The sequence below is a fragment of the Bos taurus genome, chromosome 25 (genome assembly GCF_002263795.3).
Source record: "Bos taurus isolate L1 Dominette 01449 registration number 42190680 breed Hereford chromosome 25, ARS-UCD2.0, whole genome shotgun sequence".
Lineage (NCBI taxonomy): Eukaryota > Metazoa > Chordata > Mammalia > Artiodactyla > Bovidae > Bos > Bos taurus.
Window position 1 is genome coordinate 34,413,189 of NC_037352.1, and position 25,126 is coordinate 34,438,314.

The 25,126-nt window shown below is 50.4% G+C and overlaps 1 protein-coding gene across 3 annotated transcripts; it reads right to left on the reverse strand.

Annotated features, from left to right (window-relative positions):
• Nucleotides 1-2,247: 2,247 nt before the first annotated feature.
• SSC4D (scavenger receptor cysteine rich family member with 4 domains) lies at nucleotides 2,248-15,227 on the reverse strand. Of its 3 annotated transcripts, none has more exons than XM_005225183.5 (11): nucleotides 14,859-15,227; nucleotides 12,645-12,842; nucleotides 11,047-11,082; nucleotides 10,492-10,797; nucleotides 9,509-9,586; nucleotides 8,330-8,644; nucleotides 5,948-6,025; nucleotides 5,301-5,375; nucleotides 4,874-5,185; nucleotides 3,914-3,982; nucleotides 2,248-3,284 (listed from the first exon to the last, which is right to left on the reverse strand). In XM_005225183.5, exons 2-11 carry the CDS (start codon nucleotides 12,808-12,810, stop codon nucleotides 2,968-2,970), a joined length of 1,752 nt encoding a protein of 583 aa, XP_005225240.1. In that variant the 5' UTR covers nucleotides 12,811-12,842; nucleotides 14,859-15,227; the 3' UTR covers nucleotides 2,248-2,967. The 3 variants fall into 3 exon arrangements, with proteins under 3 accessions (XP_005225240.1, XP_059737383.1, NP_001179121.2); XM_059881400.1 differs by lacking the exon at nucleotides 14,859-15,227 and adding an exon at nucleotides 14,196-14,618; NM_001192192.2 differs by lacking the exon at nucleotides 14,859-15,227 and having other exon boundaries at nucleotides 2,968-3,284; nucleotides 12,645-12,810.
• Between the last annotated feature and the right edge of the window lie 9,899 nt (nucleotides 15,228-25,126).

Here is a 25,126-nt window from a genome sequence, read left to right on the forward strand (position 1 = left end):
GTTGAACACAACAGCCCCAGCCCCAGGAGGACACAGCCGAGTCAGAGCAGTCCGCTGAGATGCGTGGGTCGGTGCTGTCCCTGGGCAAGTGCATGGTGTGATGGGGGCTCCTAGTCCTGACCGTGGGTGCGGGAGCGGGTACCCGTGAAGGCCTTCTGGAGAAAGGAAAGCTGAGCCATGAGGCTAAATAAGAGTTGACTAAGGGGGAAGGAGGGGAGAGGGTGACGTGTATTCCAGGCAGAGAGAACAGCATGTGCAGAGGCCCGGTGGGAAGAAAGCCCAGACATTAGAGGAACTGAAAGTAGTTCAGCCTGGCGAGATCCTGGCACCAAGTGGTGATGGATGATGTCAAAAACACAAGCAGGGCCAGTCTGTGCAGGAGACTTTGTAGACTGAACTAAGGAGTTGAGCAAATGGCCTTCCCTGGAAGTCCAGTGCTAAGACTCCTTGCCCCCAATGCAGGGGGCACAGGTTCAATCCCTGGTCAGGGAATTAAGATCCTGCATGCCATGTGGTGCAGCTAAGAAATAAAAGAAGCTTAACTTCCAGTCCTGCATCTACTCTGCAAACCTGGATAAATCATTTCCGGTCTCTGAGCCTCAGTTTTCCCTGTCTGTAAAAAGGGATGCTAATACTTCCCTTGAGTTGAGCACCGATGAAAGCACTTTGTTAGATGGGGAAGGGGAGTCCAGGGGTGGGAAGCTGTGATACACCTCAAGACAATGAATGTGGGTGTACCTCAGTCAGTCAGTCAGTTCAGTTGCTCAGTCGTATCCGACTCTTTGCGACCTCATGGACTGCAACATGCCAGGCTTCCCTGTCCATCACCAACTCCCGGAGCTTGCTCAAACTCATGTCTTATCGAGTCAGTGATGTACCTGGAGAGGTAATAACCATGGGCTGTGCAAAATAATAGCGTGCTGCGCTCAGGTCTGAGGCTCTTGGTAGCTAGAACTTCCCTGTTTCTCTGCCTGACTCCCTCCATTCTTTGGTGCTCTCACAGGAGGAGATGAGCACACATCCTTCTACTTCACCATCCTGAACCAGAAGCCCCAACTCCCTGAATTCTTCAGCATTGTCATTCCTTTCCCTCCTCCAGCCCGCGTCCCTCCAATGACACAGTAGGTTGCAGGGTGCTCCCTGACAAATGGAGACAAAACCAATACTGCCAAGAGCTGATGGAGTTTGGAGCTTAAGTGTCTGCCTCGCTTTTTGGCTGGCAGCCAAGACTTGGGTTTGGAGCCTGTGGGAAGCAGAACAATGCCTTCCCCTCAAAGATGTCCATGTCCTAATCCCTGGAGCTGGTGAAAATGTGACTTTACATCGTTAAAAAGATTGTGCAGATGTGCTTAAATTAAGGACCTTGAGATGGGGAGATTATCTTGGATTATCCAGGTGGGCCTGATATAATCATAAAAGACCTTTAAGGATGGAAGAGGGAGGTGGGAGAGTCAGAAGAAGAGATGAGATGATGGAAGCTGGGGTCGGAGTGATGCGATTGCTGACCAGAAGGAGGTCTTGAGCAAGCATGGAATGCAGGCAGCCTCTAGAAGCTGCTAAAGGTGAGGAAATGGATTCACCTCTGGATCCTCTAGAAAGAATATCGCCCTGCCAACACTCTTGAATTTAGACCGGGGAAACCCATTTCCGACTCATGACCTCGGGAACTGTAAGATGATAAATTTATGTTGTTTAAAGTCACTAAATTTGTGATAATTTGCTACGCAATGAGAGAAAACTCATACAGAGCCTGCAGGCTAATGTGGAAGGCGGGGCTTTTTTGGTCAGACAGTTGCTATTGGCAAGTCATGCACCTTGGGGCTGAGAGAGGCTCTGGCAGGATCCCCTACTTCTCTGTGGCCCTAGGGCTCCAGGTGAGGTACCCCAAGAGCAGCCCTTGGGGAAGCCCCAGTGCTGCTTCCTTTTCCCCATCATTCTTTCTGCCTCCTGTCAATTTTTTTCTCTTCTAGTCATTCCGATGCCATGACCGCCATGTTTCGTGACCTTGAGTAGACCCTGTCGAAGACCCAGATTTCTGTGAACATAAAAGTGAGGATGGCCCAGGGGACCTTCTAGGGGCCTTCTTGGCGGCCTGACACTGTGAGTCAGCGTCTCCAGGATGCGATGGGCCTGCGGAAAGCTCTCTGATGATGCTCTTGACCCGCCCTCCATCCCCCAGAGGGTTTCCTCCAGAGTCCTAACCAGAGTCTTTCCTGCTGCCACAAACAGTGCACTTACACACCAACATTGACCTTGGTTAAAAGAGGAAAAGGAGGGGAAACAATGCTTTATTGACTTGGCACCTATGAATGGGTGGCTACAGGCCCCCAGGGTTCTTTGCATCTGCAAAATGGAGGCTCTGTCGTGGGGGCAGCAGAAATCAGAGTTGCTGGTTCCAGCTGCAGGGAGGGACCACTGTCACTGCTTTGGCCCCTTCCAGTCCCCTTGTCCAGCCAAGCACCATCTGGCCCTCTTGGAGCAGGCCAGTGCAATGACCCCGGTTCTTCTGCAGCCCTTGGCAGTCTAAGGTCAGAACTGTAGGCCTCTCCTGCCTTCCCTCTTCTTGAGGATTCCAAGATGAGTAGAGGTGGGAAGGAAGGGATATACCCCATTCTGGACCTTCTGGAGGACAGACCAGGAAGGCTGGGTCAGGGTTCCTGTAATGGGACCCCTGCCAAAGAGGACAGTTAGGAGTTATTCACTCCCCACCACTTTCTGTTTGAGCTGAGCAGAAAGTGGGAGCTTTCATTGAACTGGGCCCAGCACAGGTGGTGACAGTGAGGTCAGACACTAAGTTGATGGGCTCTGCTTCCCTAGGCAGGACCACACCATTTAGGCAGGCTCTCTCCCAAGCAAGGGGAGGGCAGGCAGAGTGAACTGCTGCTGTCACAGGAGGAGGACTTCCTGGAGGAAGAGGGGCAGGCCACAGTAGGCTCCCAGAAGAGGTGGTCTGCAGAGCAAGCTGGGTCACTCCGGCTGGCACAGGACACTGGCATCCTCGCTGTGGTCACAGTTGTGGGCATCCCAGCGGATGTGAGAGCACAGCAGCAGGGCGCTCTCATCCCCACGGCACTTGACATTGTCCAGGAGAATAGGGCCTCGGCCTGGGCCAAAGTGGGCCTCACCAGGGGCTTCCAGGGCCTGGCCACAGCCCAGCTGGCGACACAAGACGCCAGCTGCCCGCAGGTCCCAAGCATCGTCACAGACAGTGCCCCACCGCTGCCCTAGGAAGAGCTCCACACGCCCCTCACATCGGTGGGCTCCGTTGGCCAGACGTAGGTGTCCTGTGGGGGGACAAGGCCTGGGGCTGGAAGGGGCCGGCCCAGGCCAGGCCACTCCCAAGCTAGGCCAGGGGAGGGGTAGTTAAGAGGAGACAAAGGGTGGTGGTTTGGGACACCTCACTGCCCTGGGAGCCACTGGACAAGGGCAGACAAATGAGATAAAATAAGATGGGCATCAGGAAAGTGTGTACAAGCCCTTGTGGGGTGTTCTGTGCATGCTGCGAGCTCCATGCCTGCTCTCTCCTTAGTTGGCTGTTTACAATCCTAATACCTCAGCCCTACAGCTGTTGTCAAATGAGATTGTGTCCCCGAAGGTCATCACCATTTCCCCTCCCCTCTGGACTCCCCAAATTAAAGCCTGAATTCTTTCATTGATTTCCTCAGGACAGGAACCCCGTCCCTTTATTTTGGTCTCAAGTCTAGAAATCTCTCAATTGCTCTACCTTAAAACCCCCCTCCCTCCTTCCAGACATCATACCTCTATTGATGAGGCCTGAGACTAACAGGAAAGGACAAGAGTTCTAGGATCTGGTGCAAATCTGCTGTGTAACCTGGGGCTGTGACTTCCCTCCAGATCTGGTCCCTCCTACTCTGATGCCTCCACCTCACTCTTAGGGACTGTGAACACCTACCGTCCCTGGGCCGAGGAGTGGGTACCCGGGTGGTCTCAGCACCGTCCTGCTGGACTAGCTCATCTGGACCTGGTTCAGCAAGGACAGAGAAAGAGGTGGCTGTGATACTAGGGAACCAGTCCCTTGAGACCAGGTCACCTCTTACCCTCCAAGGGAAGCCTGATCTAGGATCAGAAAGGGCTTCATAGGCCCCCACTCCTTGGAACAGAAACGGGGTTTGTGTTTCTCTCACTCTGGGCCCAAAGCAGAGCCCTCTGTGGCCAAAGCTACCACCAGGGCACCAAACAAGGGCGAAAATATCAATTCCCACATCCGTCAATAAAGAGACGCATTTTTAAATGTGTCGGACTCTGCAACTATCCCTTTTCCAGTGACTTCCCAAGGGACAAACGTATGCTCCCCGAAAGCTGATCAACTTTCGTTGCTAACTAGAGCTTTTCGGATCCTTGACGCAGCACAGCAAAAGCTCCCGGACCACGCCCTTGACTGACTCTCCCACTCTGAGCTCCGGCACTTCGGACTCTGCTCGGGCCCCGCCCCGCACTGCCGCAGAGGGCGCTCCCTTCCCGGCCCCGCCCATGCCGCGCAGCCGCAGAGCGAGTGGGCTCCACCCGATGGTGGGCTCCACCTCTTACTGCGGAGCGTGAGCACTCTCCCGCCGCGCTCACGCTGCAGTGCCGCGGTGAGCGCTCACGCGCGACCCCGCCCATTTCCCAACGAACCCCGCCCTGCCCGCGCCGCAGAGCGTGCCTCCGCGAGGCTCCGCCCATCCCCAGAGCCTGCCTCCGTGAGGCCCCGCCCATTCCTCAGAGCCTGTTCTTCCCGCCGGCACCACGGCCTACTTCACAGCAGACCCCGCCAATGCCTAAGTAAGCGCCTGCGCGGGGCCCCGCCCACTTCCCAGAAGGCGTTCAGCCTCGCCTGAGCCGCAGTGCACCTGTGGTCCTGCTGCGGCCTCACCTGAGCAGATCGCGCCCGCATCCTCGTGGTGCCCGCAGTTGTGCTGGCCCCAGCCCAGATGGAAGCAGTCGCTGAGGCGGGCCTCCGTGCCGGCGCAACCCACGTTGTCCAGCAGCACGGGGCCGCGGCCGTAGCCGAAGTGGCCAAGGCCCGTGGCGCCCAGCGCCGGCCCGCAGCCCGCCTCGCGGCAGGCCACGCGCGCGTCCGCGAAGTCCCAGTCGTCATCGCACACGGTGCCCCAGCCCCCGGCGTACAGCACCTCTACGCGACCGCGGCACGGGCCTGGGCCACCTACCAGCCGCAGCCGCCCGCCTGCAGGGTGCACAGGCCCGCGGCCAGAGGGGCTGGGCTGGGGCCGCCCGCTCCCTGGCAGAGCCCTGGCCCCACCCTCTCCCACCCGCAACGGAACCCCTGCCCTGCCACTTACTTTTCTTCCCTGCCGCCCAGGCGGCAGTGGTGAGCCGTGCGGGCTCCCTGGAAGGCAGGGCACCAACTCCTGTAGCTGCAGAGACAAGGCATCTAGAGCGTTTGAATGGGACAAAGGGGACTTCTGGCCTGCAGCATGGCACACGGCTCACCTACGGAGATGTCCGACCTCTACCACGCCTTCACCCTACTCAGCCTCAATTCTAGAGTTACCATGTTGTCTGCTGTGGTGGGGTCCTCAGGAAGCTTGAAGGAAATGAATCAAATCCTACTTCCAGACTTCAGTGCCAACGATAGTTCCAGCCCTCATTCCAAAAGTACTTCTATCCTTCATTCAACGTGTATCTCAATTTTCACAAGTCTCCTCGATTTCCAATCTCAGCACCCCATTCCACCCGGCCCCTGCCAAATTTTATTTCAGAGCTTCGAAGAAGTGCCTCCTCCCACCCTGCTGAACTTTTCAGAGCTCCGGATTTCATTCTTGCTCCATCTGCTCATCCGTTCTCTCACTCACGTCTTTACCATCTGGTTCAAAAGCCCTGGCCTGCTAGCCCAGGCCCCCTCCCCATGGATCCAGACAGTCTTCCCAATTTCCAGTCCTACCCACCTCATCTCTACCATTCCAGCCTGGAGGGCAGGGCTCCTTACCCTCTGGCTCTGTGTGCCAGGCCCAGTCCACTCTTGTGGCTGACGGTGGCAGTGCTGTGAGAGTCGAGTGGCCCAGGACTAGAGTAGGAGAGAAGGGAGTGGGGTCAGAGGCCAAGGTTCTGGTTCCTGGAGAGAATGAGAGGGTTTCCCTGGAGAAGACAAACAGATTTTACTTCCAGAGCTGGAGACTCAGCCTCAGCTGGGGTCCAAGGAAGTCTGCCCCGCTTTGCCAATTCTGGTCATTTATTTGTGCTGCCTAGGCGTACACTATAGTTTATACAACACTTTCACAAGCATGTTTTCATTTCTTTCCAGGGTTCTCAGAAGCCCAACGTATGTTCAAGTTGGGGAGATAAAGAAGGTCTTGCCCACCAGGGAGGGCCATGCACAGTCCTGAGGGGCTTGCAGAACAAAACTCACTATCCCCGTCTTACAGATAAATAAGATTAGAAGGGGCAAGGGGCATGCTCAAGATTATGCAGAAAGGTTAGCTGAGGCTTTGCCAGGGCTCACTGTGCCTCATTGGGCCTCAGCTTTCCCATCTGTAAATCGGGATTGATGGCTCCTGGTTTGCCGTGAGGCATGGGCAAGCACTTAATATCTGGCAGAGTGGAGTCCATCTGTAAAGTGCCATTAACAGCCCTATTATTTCTATTTGTTCAGAAAACCTTTCACTGCGGAAGAAGGACCAGGTGAGGGGAAATACTATCATAAGAGAATCAGGATTGAAGAGAGAGGGAATTCAGGGGACATACCTGAGTTTCAGTGAAAGAATTCTGGAGTATCTCTGGAGCTATCTTAAAGTACTATTACTTTACTCCGAAGTATTTCACAAAGAGTGCTTAGTAATCAACAAGTGTAATCAACAAGAACCTACCGTATAGCACTCAACATACTGTAATAATAACATATATGGGAAAAGAATCAAGAAAAATCCATGTATATACATGTATATATGTATAAGTATAGTTTAAGGGTTCAAAGAGTCAGACATGACTGAGCATGCACACACATATGTATAACTAAATCAGCGTGCTGTACACTGAAAAGAATTACAACATTGTAAATAGACTACATTCCAATATAAAATAAAAATTAAAAAGAAAATACCAACAATTAAAAAAAAAAAAAAAAAGAGTACTTAGTGCCAGAAACTCAGCAGTGGCCACAGGACTGGAAAAGGTCAGTTTTCATTCCAATCCCAAAGAAAGGCAATGCCAAAGAATGCTCAAACTACCGCACAATTGTACTCATCTCACACACTAGTAAAGTAATGCTCAAAATTCTCCAAGTCAGGCTTTAACAGTCTGTGAACCGTGAACTTCCAGATGTTCAAGCTAGTTTTAGAAAAGGCAGAGGAACCAGAGATCAAATTGCCAACATCCGCTGGATTATTGAAAAAGCAAGAGAGTTCCAGAAAAACATCTATTTCTGCTTTATTGACTATGCCAAAGCCTTTGACTGTGTGGATCACAATAAACTGGAAAATTCTGAAAATTCTTAAAGAGATGGGAATAGCAGACCACCTGACCTGCCTCTTGAGAAATCTGTATGCATGTCAGGAAGCAACAGTTAGAAATGGACGTGGAACAACAGACTGGTTCCAAATAGGAAAATAGGAAGGCTGTATATTGTCACTGTGCTTACTTAACTGATGCAAAGAGCCGACTCATTTGAAAAGGCCCTGATGCTAGGAAAACTTGAAGGCGGGAGAAGGGGATGACAGGATGAGATGGCTGGATGGCATCACTGACTCGATGGACATGAGTTTGAGTAAACTCCGGGAGTTGGTGAAGGACAGGGAAGCCTGGCGTGCTGCAGTCCACGGGGTCGCAAAGAGTCGGACACGACTGAGTGACTGAACTGAACTGAGTGCTAGAAAATTCTGGAGACATGTTTGGAGTACTGTTAGACAACTCTGGAGTATTGGTGGGGTGAAGTCACTCAATCGTGTTCGACTCTCTGCGACCCCATGGACTGCAGCCCACCAGGCTCCTCCATCCATGGAATTTTCTAGGCAACTGGAGTGGGTTTCCATTTCCTTCTCCAGTGGATCTTCCCAACCCAGGGATCAAGCCCGGGTCTCGCGCATGGCGGGAAGACGCTTTACCGTCTGAGCCACCAGGGAATCTCAATTGGTGGGGTAATACTGCAGTATTACATAGTCGTGGAGTCTACTAGAATTTTATGAGGCACTTCTAGAGTCGTACTGAGAAACAAAAACTAATTTGGGGGCCTTTTCGAAAGAGCTCAGGGAAACATCAAGCCACTCAACCTCCCGATCCCCTCCGAGGTCCCTCTTCCGGTCTCCTGCTTCAGAATACGGCCCCGCCCCGCGCACCGCCCCGCGCCGCCCCGCCGGCCCCGCCTCCAACCCCGCACCTGCGCAGAGCGCGCCGGCGTCCTCGTGGTGCCCGCAGTTGTGCACGCCCCAGCCCAGACTCAGGCAGGCTGCTAGACGGGGCTCGCCGCCTTCACAGTGCACGTTGTCCAGCAAGATGTGCCCCGTGCCGTAGCCGAAGAAGGCGTTGGTAGTGGCTGCCAGGGCCGCCCCGCAGCCCAGCTGGCGGCACACCACGGCTGCGTCCGGCAGCCCCCAGTCGTCGTCACACACGGTGCCCCACAGGCCACCGTGCAGGATCTCCACTCGGCCCTGGCACGGGCCTGCGCCCCCCACCAGGCGCACGCTGCCCTCACCTGGTGATGGGGGCGGGAACCAGGAGCATCTCCCCCAGGGCTTTGCTGCCCATCCCAATCCAGTGGTCTTCCTATTGCCCCAGGCCCTCTGCATACCCACAATACATGGTGTCCCAGGACCTAACACCCAGGAAGACCTGCTCACCTACTTACCCCCAAAGCACTGCCTCCTCACAGTCTAGATTAGGGGCGCTTTTGGGGATCTGAGGATAGAATCCTATAACTCTGTCACTTTCAGCCTGCCCTTGTCCACGCTCTCCTAAACCGTATAGAATGTGCTGATTCCTTACTTCACAAACAACTCTGCCTCCAGGAAGCCCTCTCTAATCTCTGATGAGTGGGATCCTCTTCCTCCTCTGGACTCCCTTGCCTTTTTATCTGTCCTTTAAGAGAATTTTTCGTTTTTCATTTTCTTGCTCTAAGATGATTATCAGCATTTCTATATATAGTATATCTCACTCTCCCATTGGATTAGGTTTCAGCCCCCACCTCTTTTGGAGAAGGAAATGAGAATCCACTCCAGTATTCTTGCCTAGAGAATGAACAGAGAAGCCTGGAAGGCTACAGTCCATGGGGCCACAAAGAGTTGGACACGACTGAATGACTAACACTAGCCCACCTCTTTTATTTTCTCCAACCTTATGCTACTATTTCTATCATCTCACTAGAATGAATCCTCTTTCCTTATCCAGATAGTGAGCAGCCTGCGGGGTGGGGGTGCAGGGGGCAGAGCAGGGGTGAGGGAATGACCAAACTCACCCATCAGTAATCCCTCTCTTCCCACTGCCTAGGGTAGGATTTGGGAGATTCCTCTTGGATCCCTCTCCTAAGACCCAGGTGGTCCCCCACATTGCCTTTGCTTACCTTTTCCATTCTGGGGCGTTGTAGGGGGTTCCCTGCTGGTTAACACTCTCCTTGTTGGGGGCTGCGTGGGCAAGAATTCTGGGAAAGAAGCAGGGTGGAAGAGAGGAAGATGTGGATATTTCTGTTCTCCATCCTCACACACACAGATATGTGAGGGGCAGTGTATGGACCCCTAAGTTTCCTGATCTCGGTTTCTGGCCACACAAAGGGTCAAAGCTGGGGACTCTGGGTAAGAGAGGAGAAAGGGCCGCCTGAGTCCTGAAAGCAGTAGCTTTAGAGGAGTTTGCTTTAGAGAATTTCTTCCAGTTCTTGGTTTCCTTAGTTTTTAAAGCAGCATCACATCACCTGAGAATTTGTTGGAAATGCAACGTGCAAATTCTCAGGCTCCATCCCAGGTCTGCAGAATCAGAAATTCTGGGATGGGGCTACCATCAGTGTATGTGTGTGTTTTTCCTGTGCCATGCAGCATGTGGGGGTCTTAGTTCCCTGACCAGGGGTTGAGCCTGCGCCTCCTGCAATTGGAGTGCAGTCTTAACCACTGGACCGCCAGGGAAGTCCCACCATCTGGGTTTTATAATGAGCCCTCCAGCTGATTTTCTTAAAAAACAGAACTACTGCTTTCAAGGTCAAAGCCTCCCAGAGATTTGTTGCAGGTCTATGCCAAGTGGGCCTTAAACCACCAGACCCCAATGGTCTGGATATAAAACTGGGAAGGGAGCTCTCTGTTGGGATGATCGAAGCCCTCTGTGGAAGCAGTATTGCTGGTTTTCAGCAGAGGTCATACCATGAGCCGGAGCATGGCAGGGCCCAGGCTCCTGCCTGCCAGGCTGGGGGTCTTCCCAGGACTATGTACACACTGCAGCTGCTGGCTTGGTCTTCACTGGAACATTCTTACCTCTGGGAAGTCCCTTCACGTGTCTAGCCCACAGCCCTGCTGCCCGGCAGTCTGTCTGCGCTTCCGGGTCACAGGCTGTCCCACTCACCGTCACACAGGACCGCCACGTCCTCATAGTGGAAGCAGTTGTGCACGCCCCAGCCTCGGCTGCCGCACTCGCTCAGGGCGGCTTCCTGCCCGCGGCACTCCACGTTGTCCAGCAGGATGGGGCCTCGGCCCTGGCCGAAGGCGAGGGGCCGGGGCACGGGCAGCGCCAGGCCGCAGCCCAGCTGACGACACACCACATTGGCGTCCACCACGTCCCAGTCGTCGTCACAGACGCTGCCCCAGGAGCCCCCGTGTAGGACCTCCAGGCGGCCCCGGCAGCGGCTCGGGCCCCCCACCAGCCTGAGTTCTGTGGAGAGAAGTGACCTGGCACGGGGTGGTGGTGGGGGTCACTGGGCCCTACCTAGAGGATGCCCACCTTGCCACGAAGCTGTGGGGACCTTGGGATCAGTCCCTCCTGGGCCTTATTTTGCCCTTTCTGTAAAATGGGGACACTGGAGCTGTCCCTTTGCATCTTGAGTAACAGAGGTCTTCTGAGCACCTGAGTGCTTTGGGAGCGAGAGTTGGGGGAGTGTGGGGGAGAGGCAGGGGCACCTACCTGGAAAGGGCAGTGAGGTGGGCTGTAGGGCACCAGCTGGAACAGAGTGAGGAAGAGAATTGGCCCCTCAGCCCCCTCCCTTGGCCCCAGGAACACAGCCTCCCCTCCAACCCTCCCCTCAAGTCCTCACCATCACCCTCTTCCTCATCACCACCCCTGCTTCCAAAGCCCCTGACTGCCCCAGTTGGCCTCTTGGCTTCATCCCTCGCCGGTTGGTCCATGGGCCGCCCCAGAGAGATCTGCCTGAGACCCAGACAGGCTGATCCCATTCCACTGCTGAATTCCTCTCCCCATTTCCTGCAGAAGTCCTGGACCCTGAACTTTCTCTGCAAAGCCTTCTAGGATCTTCTGAGTAGCCTCACCTTCCTTGTTAATCTTGCATCAGTCTGGTCACCAGGTCTGTAATCTTGCTGTCTCCTCTGCTCCCCCTGCTCATTACAGCCCTGCAGATGGAGCCCCCTCCTATGGGAAGCCTTCCTGGAGCTCTCAGCTAAAAGGGCTGTCTTTCTCCTCTGAATCTCTGGATGCCATATACATACCCCTTTCCAGGCCTTCTGCCCAGTGACGTGGCCAGGTCTGTGTCATCTTGGTTTTCCCCAGAGCTCCCTTCCCAGAGTCTGTTACTCCCCAGCTTTGCCTTAAGGGTGTAAATTAACTTTGGGTTTCATTCTGGTTTCCCACTAAAGAGTTTACCTATGTAAGTCTTTCTGTTTCCTTTGGGTTTCTTTTTTTTTTTTTTGGTTCTGGTTTTTTGGTCATGCTTTGTGGCATGTGGGGTCTTAGTTCCCTGACCAGGGATAGAACCCACACCACTTGCATTGGAGGCACAGAGTCTTAACCACTGGGCCACCAGGGAAGTCCCTATCAGTCCTTCTGCTTCTGCATATGTCAGCACTGTGCTCATTGCTTTATGTGGCCTGGCTCACTTAATCATTAGGACAACTTATGAGGCAGCTTAGATTTTGCAGAAGGGAAAACTTCAGGTTTAGTGAGGTCAGGCCACTTGCTCAAGGCCACAAAGCAAATAAAGGGTGGAGCAGAAATTCTAACCCAGATAGCCACACTCCTCTTCACCAAACAATTCTGAGCACGTGGCCTAAGAAGGAAACTGGCCTGGCATGAGAAGTTAATACCCCATAGTACCCTTCATTTGTGCACAGGCTTGTCAGACACAGCCCCATACCTTACCTTACAACCTCTGAGGCATGTACTAGTGAACCCATTTTACAGATGAAGAAACTGAGAGTCAGTTTCTTTTTTCCTAAGTTAGGTTAGTTCCTAGGTTGTTTGATTCCATCTGTTCTACCAGCTGGTTTTCCAACAGCCGTTGGTGAGTCCATGCCCTTTCGCTCCTTCCCTATTTCCAGTATCCTCACTGCCTAGACTCTGTGTGCATCGAGCTCTAGCCTTTAACACTGAGCCTTCCACTCCCCCAACTCAGACCTTAGCTTTCATCAACCTGGGGCAAATGGCAGAGCTGGAAAGAATGTTGGAAAACACCTCGTTTACAGGCCATGTCCCACCATAATTTTACAACTGGGAAAGCTGAGAGTCAGAAAAGGGAAGGGGAAGGGTCAGGGGAGTTGGGAGGCACTCACCCAGTGGCAATAGGAGGAGGAAGGACAGGGCTGGGGGGAGAGGGGGAGGGGCAGTGCTCCTGTCTCCGGACCCCCGTCCTCTGCTCCTCTCATCAGGCTGGGGACCAGTGTGCATCTCTGCTTCCTTGTGTGTCCAGCCAATGGGTGGTCTTTCCAGTGGTCCCATCAAGGTGCAGTGAGAAGTCACAGCTGGGACATCTGGAATTAAATGTTCCAGGTCTCTTCTTCCAGCTGGAAGGGCCCAGGGAGAGCTTTGTGGTGGAGGGGGGCTGGGGGGATAGATGGACATTTACTGTTGCCTTAATTTTTTCCTGTTGCAGTGCATTCTGTTTATGACAAAGGATCCTGGCTTTCCATTGATCTGGAACAATATCAGGTTTCCCTTGAAAGTTAATTAAATTTTAAATTAATTATTTATTTATTTTTTGCTGCATCGTGGCTTGTGAGATCTTAGTTCCCCAACCAGGGATTGAACCTGGGTCCCAGCAGTGAAAGCGCCAAGTCCTAACTGCTGGACTGCCAGGGAATTCCCTACAGTTAATTTTAATTAGGAAAAAAAAAAAAAACAGTCAATGTAAAGAAAAAACATCAAGGAGACATGGTTCCCATGAGTCACAAATATGCAAAAATGGTGTAGGACTGGAAGTTTAAATGCCATTTGGGATGCTGTGCCCTTTTGAAGTAGGAAGCCCAGGGAGATTATTTTGTTTAATTTTGGATTGAAGTTTACAAACCAAGAAGAGCATAAATCCTAAGAGTAGAGCTCAGTGAACATTCACACCATGTCACCAGCATCCCAGTGAGTGGATAATGATTGGGTGGTTGTGGCGGGGGCGGTGAGGGGTGGCTGGTTTAGAAGATGGTTCTGTTTGAGGGACTTCCCTGGTGGTCCAGTGGCTAAGACTCCATTCTCCTGATGCTTGGGGCCCGGGTTCAATCCCTGGTCAAGGAACTAGTTAGATCCCACATGCTGCAACTAAGACCCAGTGCAAATACTTTTTTTTTTTTTAAAGAGAAGATGATTCTGTTTGGGATACACTGAGACTGAGGTGCCCAGGGATGTGGGTGCCCCTCTCATCAAGAACACCGCCCCCCGCCCCATCTTTCCTTGGCTCTGCCTCCATCCTGGCGGACAAACAGGCTGGTTGGGAAGAGGATGAAAATCTATCTGGATGTGGACACAGGGTTTTCAATACTCCATTCATGGGGCCCAGTACAGCCCCCAGTGGAATAATCAGCTTTTGTCCTTCTGGGGACAGATGGGAGATGGGAGTCGAGAACTGTGAGGAGGGGAAAACTGTGGTCCAGGCTTTGCTGAGGGGGATCCACAGTGACCTGGGCCTGCCCCTGCCTCCCAGGCCTGGGGGCCACCCACCTCTCAGGCTGCTGGGACACTAGCCCCCCAGGTCAGGGAAGCCGCTGCTCTTAAGTGTGGGGACAGACAGCTCCCAGGGAAGCTGGCGGGGAATCCTGAAGTCTTCCTGTTCTATCTCCCATCACCCTGGCCCCCAGAATGAGAGAGGGGGACCCTTGATCCGGACCATCACTGACCTCAAGTCCCAGATGACCAAAGAGCTCTCAGTGGGCCTCGTGGAGGCTGCCTCATCTCCAGCTCTGAGCTTGGTCCTGCCTTACACTCTGGAGACCTTGGTCAAAATGAGGCTTCACCATTGCCAGCCCCGCAGATCATGGCTCCCTCCCTCCGCTGTAGTGGTCCACCTGTTGCCCTGAACTGTCTCTACAGTGCAGGCAGGCTGCATCCACAGTGGTTCCAAGCATTGGTTCCACAATCTACTAGCTGTGTGACCTCATCTCACTGGGCCTCACTGTTCTCACCTGTAAAATGGGGCTAGGAATACACTTAACCTCTTCCAGTTTTTGCTAGGATACATGAGCTAAAGTTGATACAAAGCTTAGCCCAGTGCCTGACCCGCCGTAAATGTGGTCGCTGTTATTACGATTACTGTTTCCCCATCCAGACTGGGGACCGTTGAGGGCAGGGATCAGGGCTTATCTAGTGGCAGCACCTGGCATAGGATGGGTGCTAAGGAAACGTTGAACAACTGAATGAAAGTTAGGGCTGCAGAATCACAGCACCGAAGCGGTCAGAAAGGGCCTGGGCGATCATTACGGACAACTTCATCTCTGACCAATGGAAAACCTGTCATACACACTCATACTCACACATGCCAGCAAAAGTGAAGAAATTCATACCTGTGGGAAGGTTCTAGGTTCTCTCTGTTCCTTATTTTATAGTCAATCCAAGGTCAAATCCCTTTTTCCTGCCTCCAGAAGTTTAGGACGGGGAAGGATCTCCCAGATGCAAAGCAACACAGACCTTTCTTCTTTTCTTTCCAAAGCTGGGAGGTGAGCAGAGGCGAAGTCCCCCGTCCATGGAGCTGGCTGGTGGCCCCAGCCTGTCCCCACTCGACCTTAGGGGCAGAGGGAGGCAAAGAGAGAGCAGAGGTGGCCTGCAGCGTCTGGAGCAGCCCCCGGAAGGGGGACCGGGCTGAGGAGGAGCTCTGGGGTGGAGGGGGGCAGACAGACTCTCAGGGCCGGGCAGCCCCTCCCCCGCCTCCGCCACCCCAGGGTTCAGGTTTCTGAAAGGCCTGGCTAGGTCTCCACCCCTTTGTAGAGGTGCCAAAAGCATGCCTGTCTCCTGTTCTTGGGACTGCCCTTAACCACGTCCCACCAAGGGGGTTTGGAAAACATCGATCATAGGAGCCTGAGTGGGCTCCCACGCAGGCAGAACCTCTGGTTTTGCTGCCAGGCTTTTTGCCTTGTTATGGTTCTTTGGAGTCTGGTACCTTTGGGACTTTGTGTTAGTCACTCAGTTGTGTCCAGCTCTTTGCGACCCCATGGACTGTAGCCCACCAGGTCCCTCTGTCCATGGGATTCTCCAGTCCAGAGTACTGGAGTGGGTAGCCATTCATTTCTCCAGGGGATCTTCCCAGCCCAGGGATTGAACTTGTGTCTCCTGCACTGCAGGCAGATTCTTTACTGTCTGAACCACCAGAGAAGCCCTTTGGGGCTTTTTAAATTCCTGGTAACAGATAGTGGCATGTGGCTTACTCTGTAGCTTATAGCTTCAGTCAAATGCTGTGCCAGAATTCTGCACCATCCTGGGGGGGAGCTGGGACTACAAACTCTCAGAGCTGGAGGGGTCCTGAGAAGCCCGGCAGGGTGGTTCCCAAACCTGGATGTGCCTTCACGTCATCCCCGGCCATACTTTAAAAATATATACAGGGACTTCCCTGGTGGTCCAGTGGCTAAGACTCTCTGCTCCCAAGGCAGGGGGCTGGGTTGGATCCCTGGTCAGGGAACTAGATCACACGAGCCACGCCTGAGAGTTCACATAGCCACAACTAAAGATCTGTGTGTTGCAACAAAGACCCAGTGTAACTAAATAAATAGGTAATAAATATTTTTTAAAGTGAGTATATGTACATATATATATACATACACACATAGATTCTTGCCCTTACCACTTTTGCCCCAGAAATTCTGATCCAGCAGCTGAGGGGGGGGTCCCCCAAAAGTGTATTTTTGAAAACCCATTGAGGCTTAAACAAGTTGGGGGAGCAGGGTTCTAACCCAAGCTGTTTATTGTGCAGGTGGTAAAACAGACATCAAGAAAAGAAAACAGACACACAGTTCTGTGCAGCCTCGAAGGATTTAGCTCCCTGACTCTGGAGCCTGGCCTTGCTTCCTACTTCTCAGGAGAAGAAACTTCTCTGGTGGGAGGTCTGCCACCACCTCGCTCCCAAACCTGCACCCCCTCGCATGTCCACTCTCGGTCCTCCCATCCTCCTGCCTCCTTCCTCCTCCCCGGGCCTGAGGATCTGTTCCCTCGCAGTCCAGACTCCATCTTCTGCTTTCCCAGGGACCTCCCTCTCTCCATCTGTGCGTCTTCTCTCGTCCATATTCGGCTGCTCTTTCCCAACTAGACTCTTCGCATGGGGCTTCTAAGCAAACTCTGGTCTCTGTCATTTAAAGTGAACAACAGAAAACCCTTACCATCTACGTCGGTTGGGTCCTCAAGGTAGCAGTGGCCCGGCCTGGTATCCCCACCCTGCTTTGTCACTGGCTGGGGATGTCTGGGAAGAATGTATCCCCGGCTCCAAGGTGCTACAGATGGAGGCTGTCGGCCGACTGCACTCCTTAGGGCTCATCAGCTCCTTTCTCACGGGGAGATCCGAGCAGAGCCTTGGCATAGCTGCCTCTGGCCTCCATGCCCCCTCCAGCTGCTGCCCCATCCCTCTGCTCCCCATCACAGCCAAATCTACCCCCAAAGCCATCTGCTTACCCACCTTCATTTTTTTTTTACTTCTCACTCACTGGTCAGTTGGCTTCAGTCTGCTTTTGGTCCTTAGCACGCCAAGCACCAAACCTTTCCTTAGGTTAATAGTGAAGGCATGCTTCTCCCCTTAAGGGGCACGACCATGTCCCTTCTGCTCTCTCAGGACTGGAACAGCTTCTCACGGCCCTAGCCTGGCTAACAATTCTATTACTGTGTAACAGGAGGGAAAAAGTGCCGGGAACAATGACTGTTTCTGCCCTAGTCCTTGTGTTACCTGATACCACAGAAGTGTTTTTTTGTTTTAATTTTAATTGAAGCATGGTTGATTTACAATGTTTCAGGTGTATAGCAAGGTGATTCAGGTATATATGTTCTTTTTTTTTTGGCTGCACTGGGTTTTTATTGCTGCGAGAGCTTTTCTCCAGTTTGCAGAGAGCGGGGGCTACTCTCCAGCTGTGGCGTGTGGGCTTCTCATTGCGGGGGCTTCTCTCGTTGCTGAGCACAGGCTCTAGAGCTCGCAGGCTCCAGTAGCTGCAGCTCGGGGCTCCAGGGCACAGGCTCAATTGTTGTGGCCCATGGGCTTGGTTTCCCCACGGCATATGGAATCTTCCCAGACCAGGGATTGAACCTGTGCCCCCTGCAGGCGGGACGGGTGGACTCTTGATCACTGGCCCACTTGGGAAGTCCTATATATAATTCTTTTTCAGATTCTTTTCTCCTACAGGCTATTACAAAATATTGAGTAAGTTTCCTCAGAGGTGTCTGACTCTATCAGTTACAGTGTTTTGGCTGTAATGGAAGATGCAAATCAAAGTTACTCAAAAAGAGGAGTTTTTTTTGTTGTTGTTTTTGGCCTCACTTAGTGAGAAAGTGAAAGTGTTAGTCACTCAGTCGTGTCCCACTCTTTTCGACCCCAGGGACTCTAACCCACCAGGCTCCTTGCCGTTTCCTCCTCCAGGGAATCTTCCTGACCCAGGGATCAAACTGAGGTCCCCTGCACTGCAGGCAGATTCTTTACTGTCTGAGCCACCAGGGAAGAGGGAAGGCCATTTCAGGACTGGTTAATTCAGTGGGCGGACATCGTCAGGGACTCAGGTCTGCTCTGCCGTCTTCAGCAAGTTGCTCCTCCCCTGGCTGCTTTCCCTTATGACTCAAGATGGTGGCCTCAGTTCTGAGTAGCTCATGCATACGACAATGTTCGGAGCCAGAAAAGAGGAAACATCCCCACCTTGTGTCCTATCTTAAAAGCTTAGAAGAGTTTCCCAGAAAACCCAGAAGAGAAATCCCCTTACGTCTCACTGGCCAGATCCAGTAACTTGCCCGTCGCAAAGCACAATTGGCAAGTAGATGGGAGTCCTCGGCTCAGTCCTAGCCTTTTTCTTCACCCATACTCCCTGTCTAGGAAACTTTGAACAAGCTCTGGGTGTGCAATTTATTGGTTTTGAGTACACCCACAGAGTTGTACAACCATCACCGTTATCCAATTACCGAACATATTCACCACCCCCAACGAAACCCTGTGCCCATTATCAGTCAATCCCTTCTCCCCCTCCTCCAGCCCTTGGCAGCTGCTAATCTACATGCTATCCCTACGGATTTGCCCATTCAGGGACATTTCCTATAAGTGGAGTCCTCTAATATGAGGCCTTCTGTGTTCTGTTCCTTTCACCTAGTATAGTCCTCAAAGGTCATTCATGTCATAGCATGTATCTGTATTTTATCCCTTTTTATGGCCCAGTAATATTCCACTGGATGGGTATACCACCTAAATGAATAGAAATATTCCTATGTAGAATATGTAAGGATCTCTCAGAACTCAACATTAAACAAACTGAACACACACACACACACACACAAAACCAATAAGCCAATTAGATGATGGGCAAACCACAAAGAGACATTTCAGCAAAGGAAGTATATGGACAGCAAGTGAAAGAAAGTGAACAAAGAGACATTTCACCAAAGGAAGTATATGGACAGCAAGTGAAAGAAGTTAAGTCGACTCTTGGCGACCCCAGGGACGGTAGCCTACCAGGCTCCACGATCCATGGGATTTTCCAGACAATACTGGAGTGGGCTGCCATTTCCTTCTCCAGGGGATCTTCCCAACCCAGGGATCGAACCTGGGTCTCCTGTGTTGCAGACAGATGCTTTACCGTCTGAACCACTAGGGAAGCCCATATGGGCGGCTGCTGCTACTGCGAAGTCGCTTCAGTCGCGTCCGACTCTGTGCGACCCCATAGATGGCAGCCCACCAGGCTTCCCCATCCCTGGGATTCTCCAGACAAGAACACTGGAGTGGGTTGCCATTTCCTTCTCCAATGCATGAAAGTGAAAAGTGAAAGTGAAGTCGCTCAGTCGTGTCCGACTCTTAGCGACCCCATGGACTATAGCCCACCAGGCTCCTCCATCCATGGGATTCTCCAGGCAAGAGTACTGGAGTGGGGTGCCATTGCCTTCTCCGATATGGGCGGCAAGGAGCACATAAAAGATGTTTAACATCACTAGCCATTAGGGAGGTGTAAGTTAAGCCTGGGGTAAGCCATCATCACACGTTTTAGAACTGCTACGATAAACAGTGACGGTACCAAACGCTAACAAGGACGTGGAGAAATCGGATCCTTCATACATTGCTGGTGGGTACGTAAAACGGTCTGGCCCTCTGGGAAATAGATTAGCAGTTGCTTTAAAAACTGAACATACACTTAACGTACAGCTTAGGTAAGAAGTGAAAGTGTTAATCGCTCAGTCATATCCAACTCTTTGCAACCCCACGGACTGTAGCCCACCAGGCTCCTCTGTCCATGGGGATTCCCCAGGCAAGAATACTGCAGTGGGTTGCCATGCCCTCCTCCAGGGGATCTTTCCAATCCAGGGATCGAACCCAGGTCTCCCACATTGCAGGCGGAGTCTTTACCGTCTGTGGCACTAGGGAAGCCCAAGAATACTGTAATGGGTAGCCTGTTCTTTCTCCAGGGGATCTTCCCGACCCAGGAATCCAACCGGGGTCTCCTGCGCTTCCGGCGGATTCTTTACCATCTGAGCTACCAGGGAAGCCAGGAGGGTTTCATGGGGCTTCCCTATACATTTCTTTTCTTTTTTAAAAAACTTATTTATCTGGGTCTTAGTTGTGGTATGTGGGGTCTACTTCCCTTGCCAGGGATTGAACCTATGTCCCCTGGACTGGGAACACAGTCTTAGCCGTTGGACTACCAGGGAAGTCCTTCCCTATACATTTCTTTGTAATTTCCTGTGAATCTATAATTAGCATTTCAGAATAAGACATTTTTTTAAAAGTCATAGATGACTTACAAAAACAATACAGATTACCCTTGCAAAATAAAAGCAAAAAAGTTTTTAGCACTTCTCAAAATGTGTGTGAAAATGGATTCTGACAAGCGGTTTTCCCTGGTGTGAGAAACGGCAGGTGCCCGGGGGGTTGATTCACTGATTTACCTTCTCAAAGATCCTACGGAGGAGACTTCCCTGACCGTCCAGTGGTTAGGAACTCCGAGCTTCCAATGCAGGGGGCATGGGTTTGATCCCTAGTTGGGAAACTAAGATCCTGCATGCTGAGGGGTGAGGCCAAAAAAAAAAAAAAAAAGATCCTTTGGAAGCAGCCAGGCTTGGCTGAATAGTAGGAAAACCTGGTGTAAGATGTGTGAGTAGATCTCCACAAGGACCCCAAATTCTGGACCGCCTTTCCCGAGTGGAGCAGCTCTTCTGCCACCTGGGAGGGTGGTGACATCCCAAAACTGTGATGATTCCATTTAGGATAGTCATGAAAAGAACTCCTAATTCATCTCTTCTCTTTTTTTGGCCGAGTGGCCTGTGGACATTAGTTCCCAAACGGGGGATCAAACTCAGGCCCATGGTGTTGAAAGGGCACAGACCCTGAACAAACCACTGGCTGTTGCTGCTTAGTCGCTCTTTGAGACCCTGGGTTTTTTTTTTGTTGTTGTTGTTTTTGAGACCCTGTTGACTGTAGCCCACCAGGCTCCTCTGTCCTTGGGATTCTCCAGGCAAGAACACTGGAGTGGGTTGCCATTTCGTCCTCCAGGGAATCTTCCTGACCCAGGGATCGAACTCACATCGCCTGCACTGGCAGGCAGGTTCTTTACCACTGAGCCACCTGGGAAGTCCCTTAACTACTAGACCGCCAAGGAATTCCCCTAAGCACCTCCAACAGCCCCGCCTATTCGGAGGAAATCTGTTGCATTGAATCATACAACGGCCCACATCACCCTTCCTTCTTGGTGTGTTTTTCGAGGCTGAAGTGGGAGTCCGTTGCAACCCGTTGTTGGGAAATGAAAGTCCTGTTGTGAGATACGTTTGCACAGTGACAAAATGCAGTTTCCACAGAATACCCGAAAGTGAAATCAGAGGCTAGAAGAGACATGCCCTGTATTGCCCCCTTGAGTCACTGAAAGTTCATTCTTTGATCTTTCCGTGGACTTCGGCCGGGAGCATGTTTGGGGCAGCACTGGTGCTGATGGAGAGTTTTGAATGACCAGAAGTGGAGGCCATTATGTTTATCCAGCCCTTTATTTCAGAAGCAGCCTAAGGGTTGCCAAGGCAAAAAGATCCCAAGGGATGTGCCTTGTATTGGGCGACCAATGGTGCAGAGGAAACTTCTGGCAGCAGCTGCCGCATTCTGAGAATCAAGCAGGTCCTCTTGGATAGAAACTGGATTTTTTTTTAATGAAATATTTTAAAACTATTTTATTTTATTTTTAAGCAGAAAAATAGATTTAACAGAAAATTTACCATCTTAACTAGGTTTTTTTGTTTTGCTCTTTTTTTTTCCTGGCTGTACCATGTGGGGTGCAGGATGTGGGAATCCAATCTTGGTTGCCCAACCAGGGCTTGAACTCATGTCCCATGCAGTGGAAGTGCAGAGTCTTAACCACTGGACCACCAGGGAAGTCCCATCACATATACATTTTGACCCAAAAATCCACTTCTCAGAATTGATCTTAAAGAAATATCTAAGCAGATATGAAAAGATAGATGGACAAGGAAGTTCTAGTGTAACAGCGGAAAAAATTACAACCATCCACATGTTCAGCATGAGGATATTGGTGGGTAAATTGTGGTTACCTCTGTATAGGGGTGTTCTAGTCAGCCATCAAAAAGAATGGAGTGATTTTCAGCATGAAAAATGTCCTCCACATCTTATGAGAAAAAGCGGATTGTGGAACAGTGTAGAATATAATCCCCATTTAAAGTTCATGTTTAAAATAATCTTTTAGAATAATTTTAGATTTACAGAGAAATTGCCAAAATAGTACACAGATTCCTATAAATTCTTCACTTAGTTTTCCATAACATTAAGAATCTTACACAACCACAACACACTTGTCAAAACTGAGAAATTAACATCGGTGCGTTAATATTAACCAAACTCCAGTCTTTATTTGAATAGACCGTGTTTCCCACTAACGTCTTTTTTTTCTGTTCCAGGATCCAATCTAGAACACAACATTGCATATAGTAAGTGTATTTTTAAGTGATTTTATATGCATAGAAAAACTGTCTGGAAAGATTCATTACAAACTGGTAACAATAGTTGGGGGTGGGAGGAGGTGTATTTCATTTTCCCTTTAGACACGTTTTTCTTTTTTTGCCACACCAAGAGGCTTGTGGGATCTTAGTTCTATGACCAGGCCCTAGCAGTGAGAGTCCTAACCACTAGACCACCAAGAAATTTCCAGCACTATTTTTAAAGGTAATTTTTAACACTCTGTAATTAAAAGCCAAAACATTGTACAAAAATCCATTTTTCTTAGCTGTGATCAAGGTGACCCACTCAGGGACTTCCCTGGTGGTCCAATGGCTAAGATTCCATGCTCCTGATGCAAGAGGCCCAGGTTCGAACCCTGGTTAGGGAACTAGATTCCATATTCTGCAACTAAGAGTTCATATGCTGCGACTAAAGATCCTGCATCCCTCATGCCACTAAAGAATACATAAAGATCCTGCATATCCCAACAAAGACTGACGATCCCATGTGCCACATTTAAGACCCAGTGCAGCCAAATATATATGTGTGTGCATACACACTCACTAAAAAGGTCACTCACTCAGTCAAGCGGGCTGTAAATGTTGTACACACTTTGACATTTAATAATGAAATAGTGAAAAGTTGTCCCAATCAGCTTGCTCTTTATACCCCTAAATCTCTCTCCATTTCTCCCAATGCACAAAAAAATGTGCCAAATCTCAGCCCATCAGGGTCTCTCCAGCTAAAGTCTGGCTACAGAGTTAATGCAAAGGCAGTAGTATCAGTGTTGTGTGTGTGTGTGTGGCAAATTTCGGCTGCCCCACGGTTCTCACTATTCTCAATCACACGTTGGTTAGTTTGTCTTCCCAGGGTGACAGGTAGAAAGTCCTATATTGTAAAGCACCTACTGAGTATCTACTCTGAATAGTTGGGGGAGACAGGCACGTGTCCGTAAATCCCAGCCCTTGTTTGCATTGGAGTTATTTATCTGGGCATGTCTACCCCCAGCCCGTACACAATTGTGTGATGTTGACTGAACTGACTTTACTGTAAGGTCTCAGAGAGACAGTCAAGGTTAGAGACAGAAGAACGGGAACTGGAGTCTGATCAATCTGCAATCAAATCTTGGTTGGGGTGTTCCCTGGCTGTGCGACCACCTGTGTGAGTCTTAGTTTGCACATCTGTGAAACGGGGCCAATGACACTTCCCTAGATGGGTATAAGGATTAGGGTACTCAGCCTAGTCCTGTGTATTATGAATACACATTGAATGGCAATTATGTTTATTATAGCTATTTTATTATTATTTATGAAAGTGTCCTAAAAAAGTCACCTTTCTCTTATAATTTGTGCTTTTTTGTGGAGGGAGGGCATGGGGTCATATTTGGGAAACACCCTACACCTCACTCTGCCCTGTGAGGCTGCATTTCCTTCTGAATGTCTTAACTTTTGTTCTTTCACATTCAGCTTTTTAATCTCTCTAGAATTCATTTTTATGTATGAGATAGAAATCCAATTTTCCCCCATATGGATAATACTTGTCACAGCTCCTGTCACTGAGAGGTCCATCTGTTCCCCTTGTCATGTATCATATTTCCACATATGCAGTGGCTGTTCTGGGCTTCTTGTCTATTCCACTGTACTTTTTTTTTGTCCTAACAGCACCCTGCCTTCATTACCATGGCTCTGTAATACATCTTTGTATCTGTTAGGGTGTGTCTCTCACATTGTTCTTTTTCTTCAAAAGGCTTGCTTTATGGCCAAGTAAAGGGCCAACCCAGCCCTTCCATATAAATTTTAGATTAGTTTTCTTAAGTTACACACACACACTCACGCACACACACCCGCACGCACACACAACCTGTTGGGATTTTGATAGAGTTTACAAATTAATTTTGGGAGAACTGATATCTTTGAGATTGCATTTCCCATCCATGAATGTGGAATCTCTAATTAGATTATATTCTTTGATGATTTTCACAAATTATTCCTCAAAAATCTTACCCATCTTTTTGTTTTCTACCAAGTAACCTCATATTTTGTTTCAGGCATTGCTTTTGGAAACCTGTTAACAGCCTTCTTCTGAAAACAGATCCCGATTGTCCTTTCTTTCACTTGAATCTGACCTAGAAAGGGTTTATTTTTAATCTTATTTTGAAATCCTCTTTACCCTTTACCCATATAGAGCAAATATGAACATTTTGCTATATAAGCTTTCTTTCTGTATATATGTAATTTGCTACACATTACATATTTATCCATATACATGCACACATATGTATACATGTACATGTGTTTTTACATACACACATGTATATTTACACATGCATAACCTTTTCCTACCGCGGGCAGGAATCCCTCAGAAGAAATGGTGTAGCCATCATGATCAACAAAAGAGTCCGAAATGCAGTACTTGGATGCAATCTCAAAAACGACAGAATGATCTCTGTTCGTTTCCAAGGCAAACCATTCAATATCACAGTAATCCAAGTCTATGCCCCAACCAGTAACGCTGAAGAAGCTGAAGTTGAACGGTTCTAGGAAGACCTATAAGACCTTTTAGAACTAACACCCCAAAAAGATGTCTTTTCATTATAGGGGACTGGAATGCAAAAGTAGGAAGTCAAGAAACACCTGGAGTAACAGGCAAATTTGGCCTTGGAATACGGAATGAAGCAGG

What these genes read in the sequence shown, in the direction of transcription:
- SSC4D (XM_005225183.5), bottom strand. Translation starts at nt 12,810, where the DNA reads ATGGGACCACTGGAAAGACCACCCATTGGCTGGACACACAAGGAAGCA. An exon ending in CGCCGGCGCGCTCTGCGCAG is followed by an intron (nt 6,026 to 8,329) that starts GTGCGGGGTTGG and finishes CTCCTACTCTAG; the next exon opens with TCCTGGGCCACTCGACTCTC. An exon ending in CTGGGCGGCAGGGAAGAAAA is followed by an intron (nt 5,186 to 5,300) that starts GTAAGTGGCAGG and finishes TGCACCCTGCAG; the next exon opens with GCGGGCGGCTGCGGCTGGTA.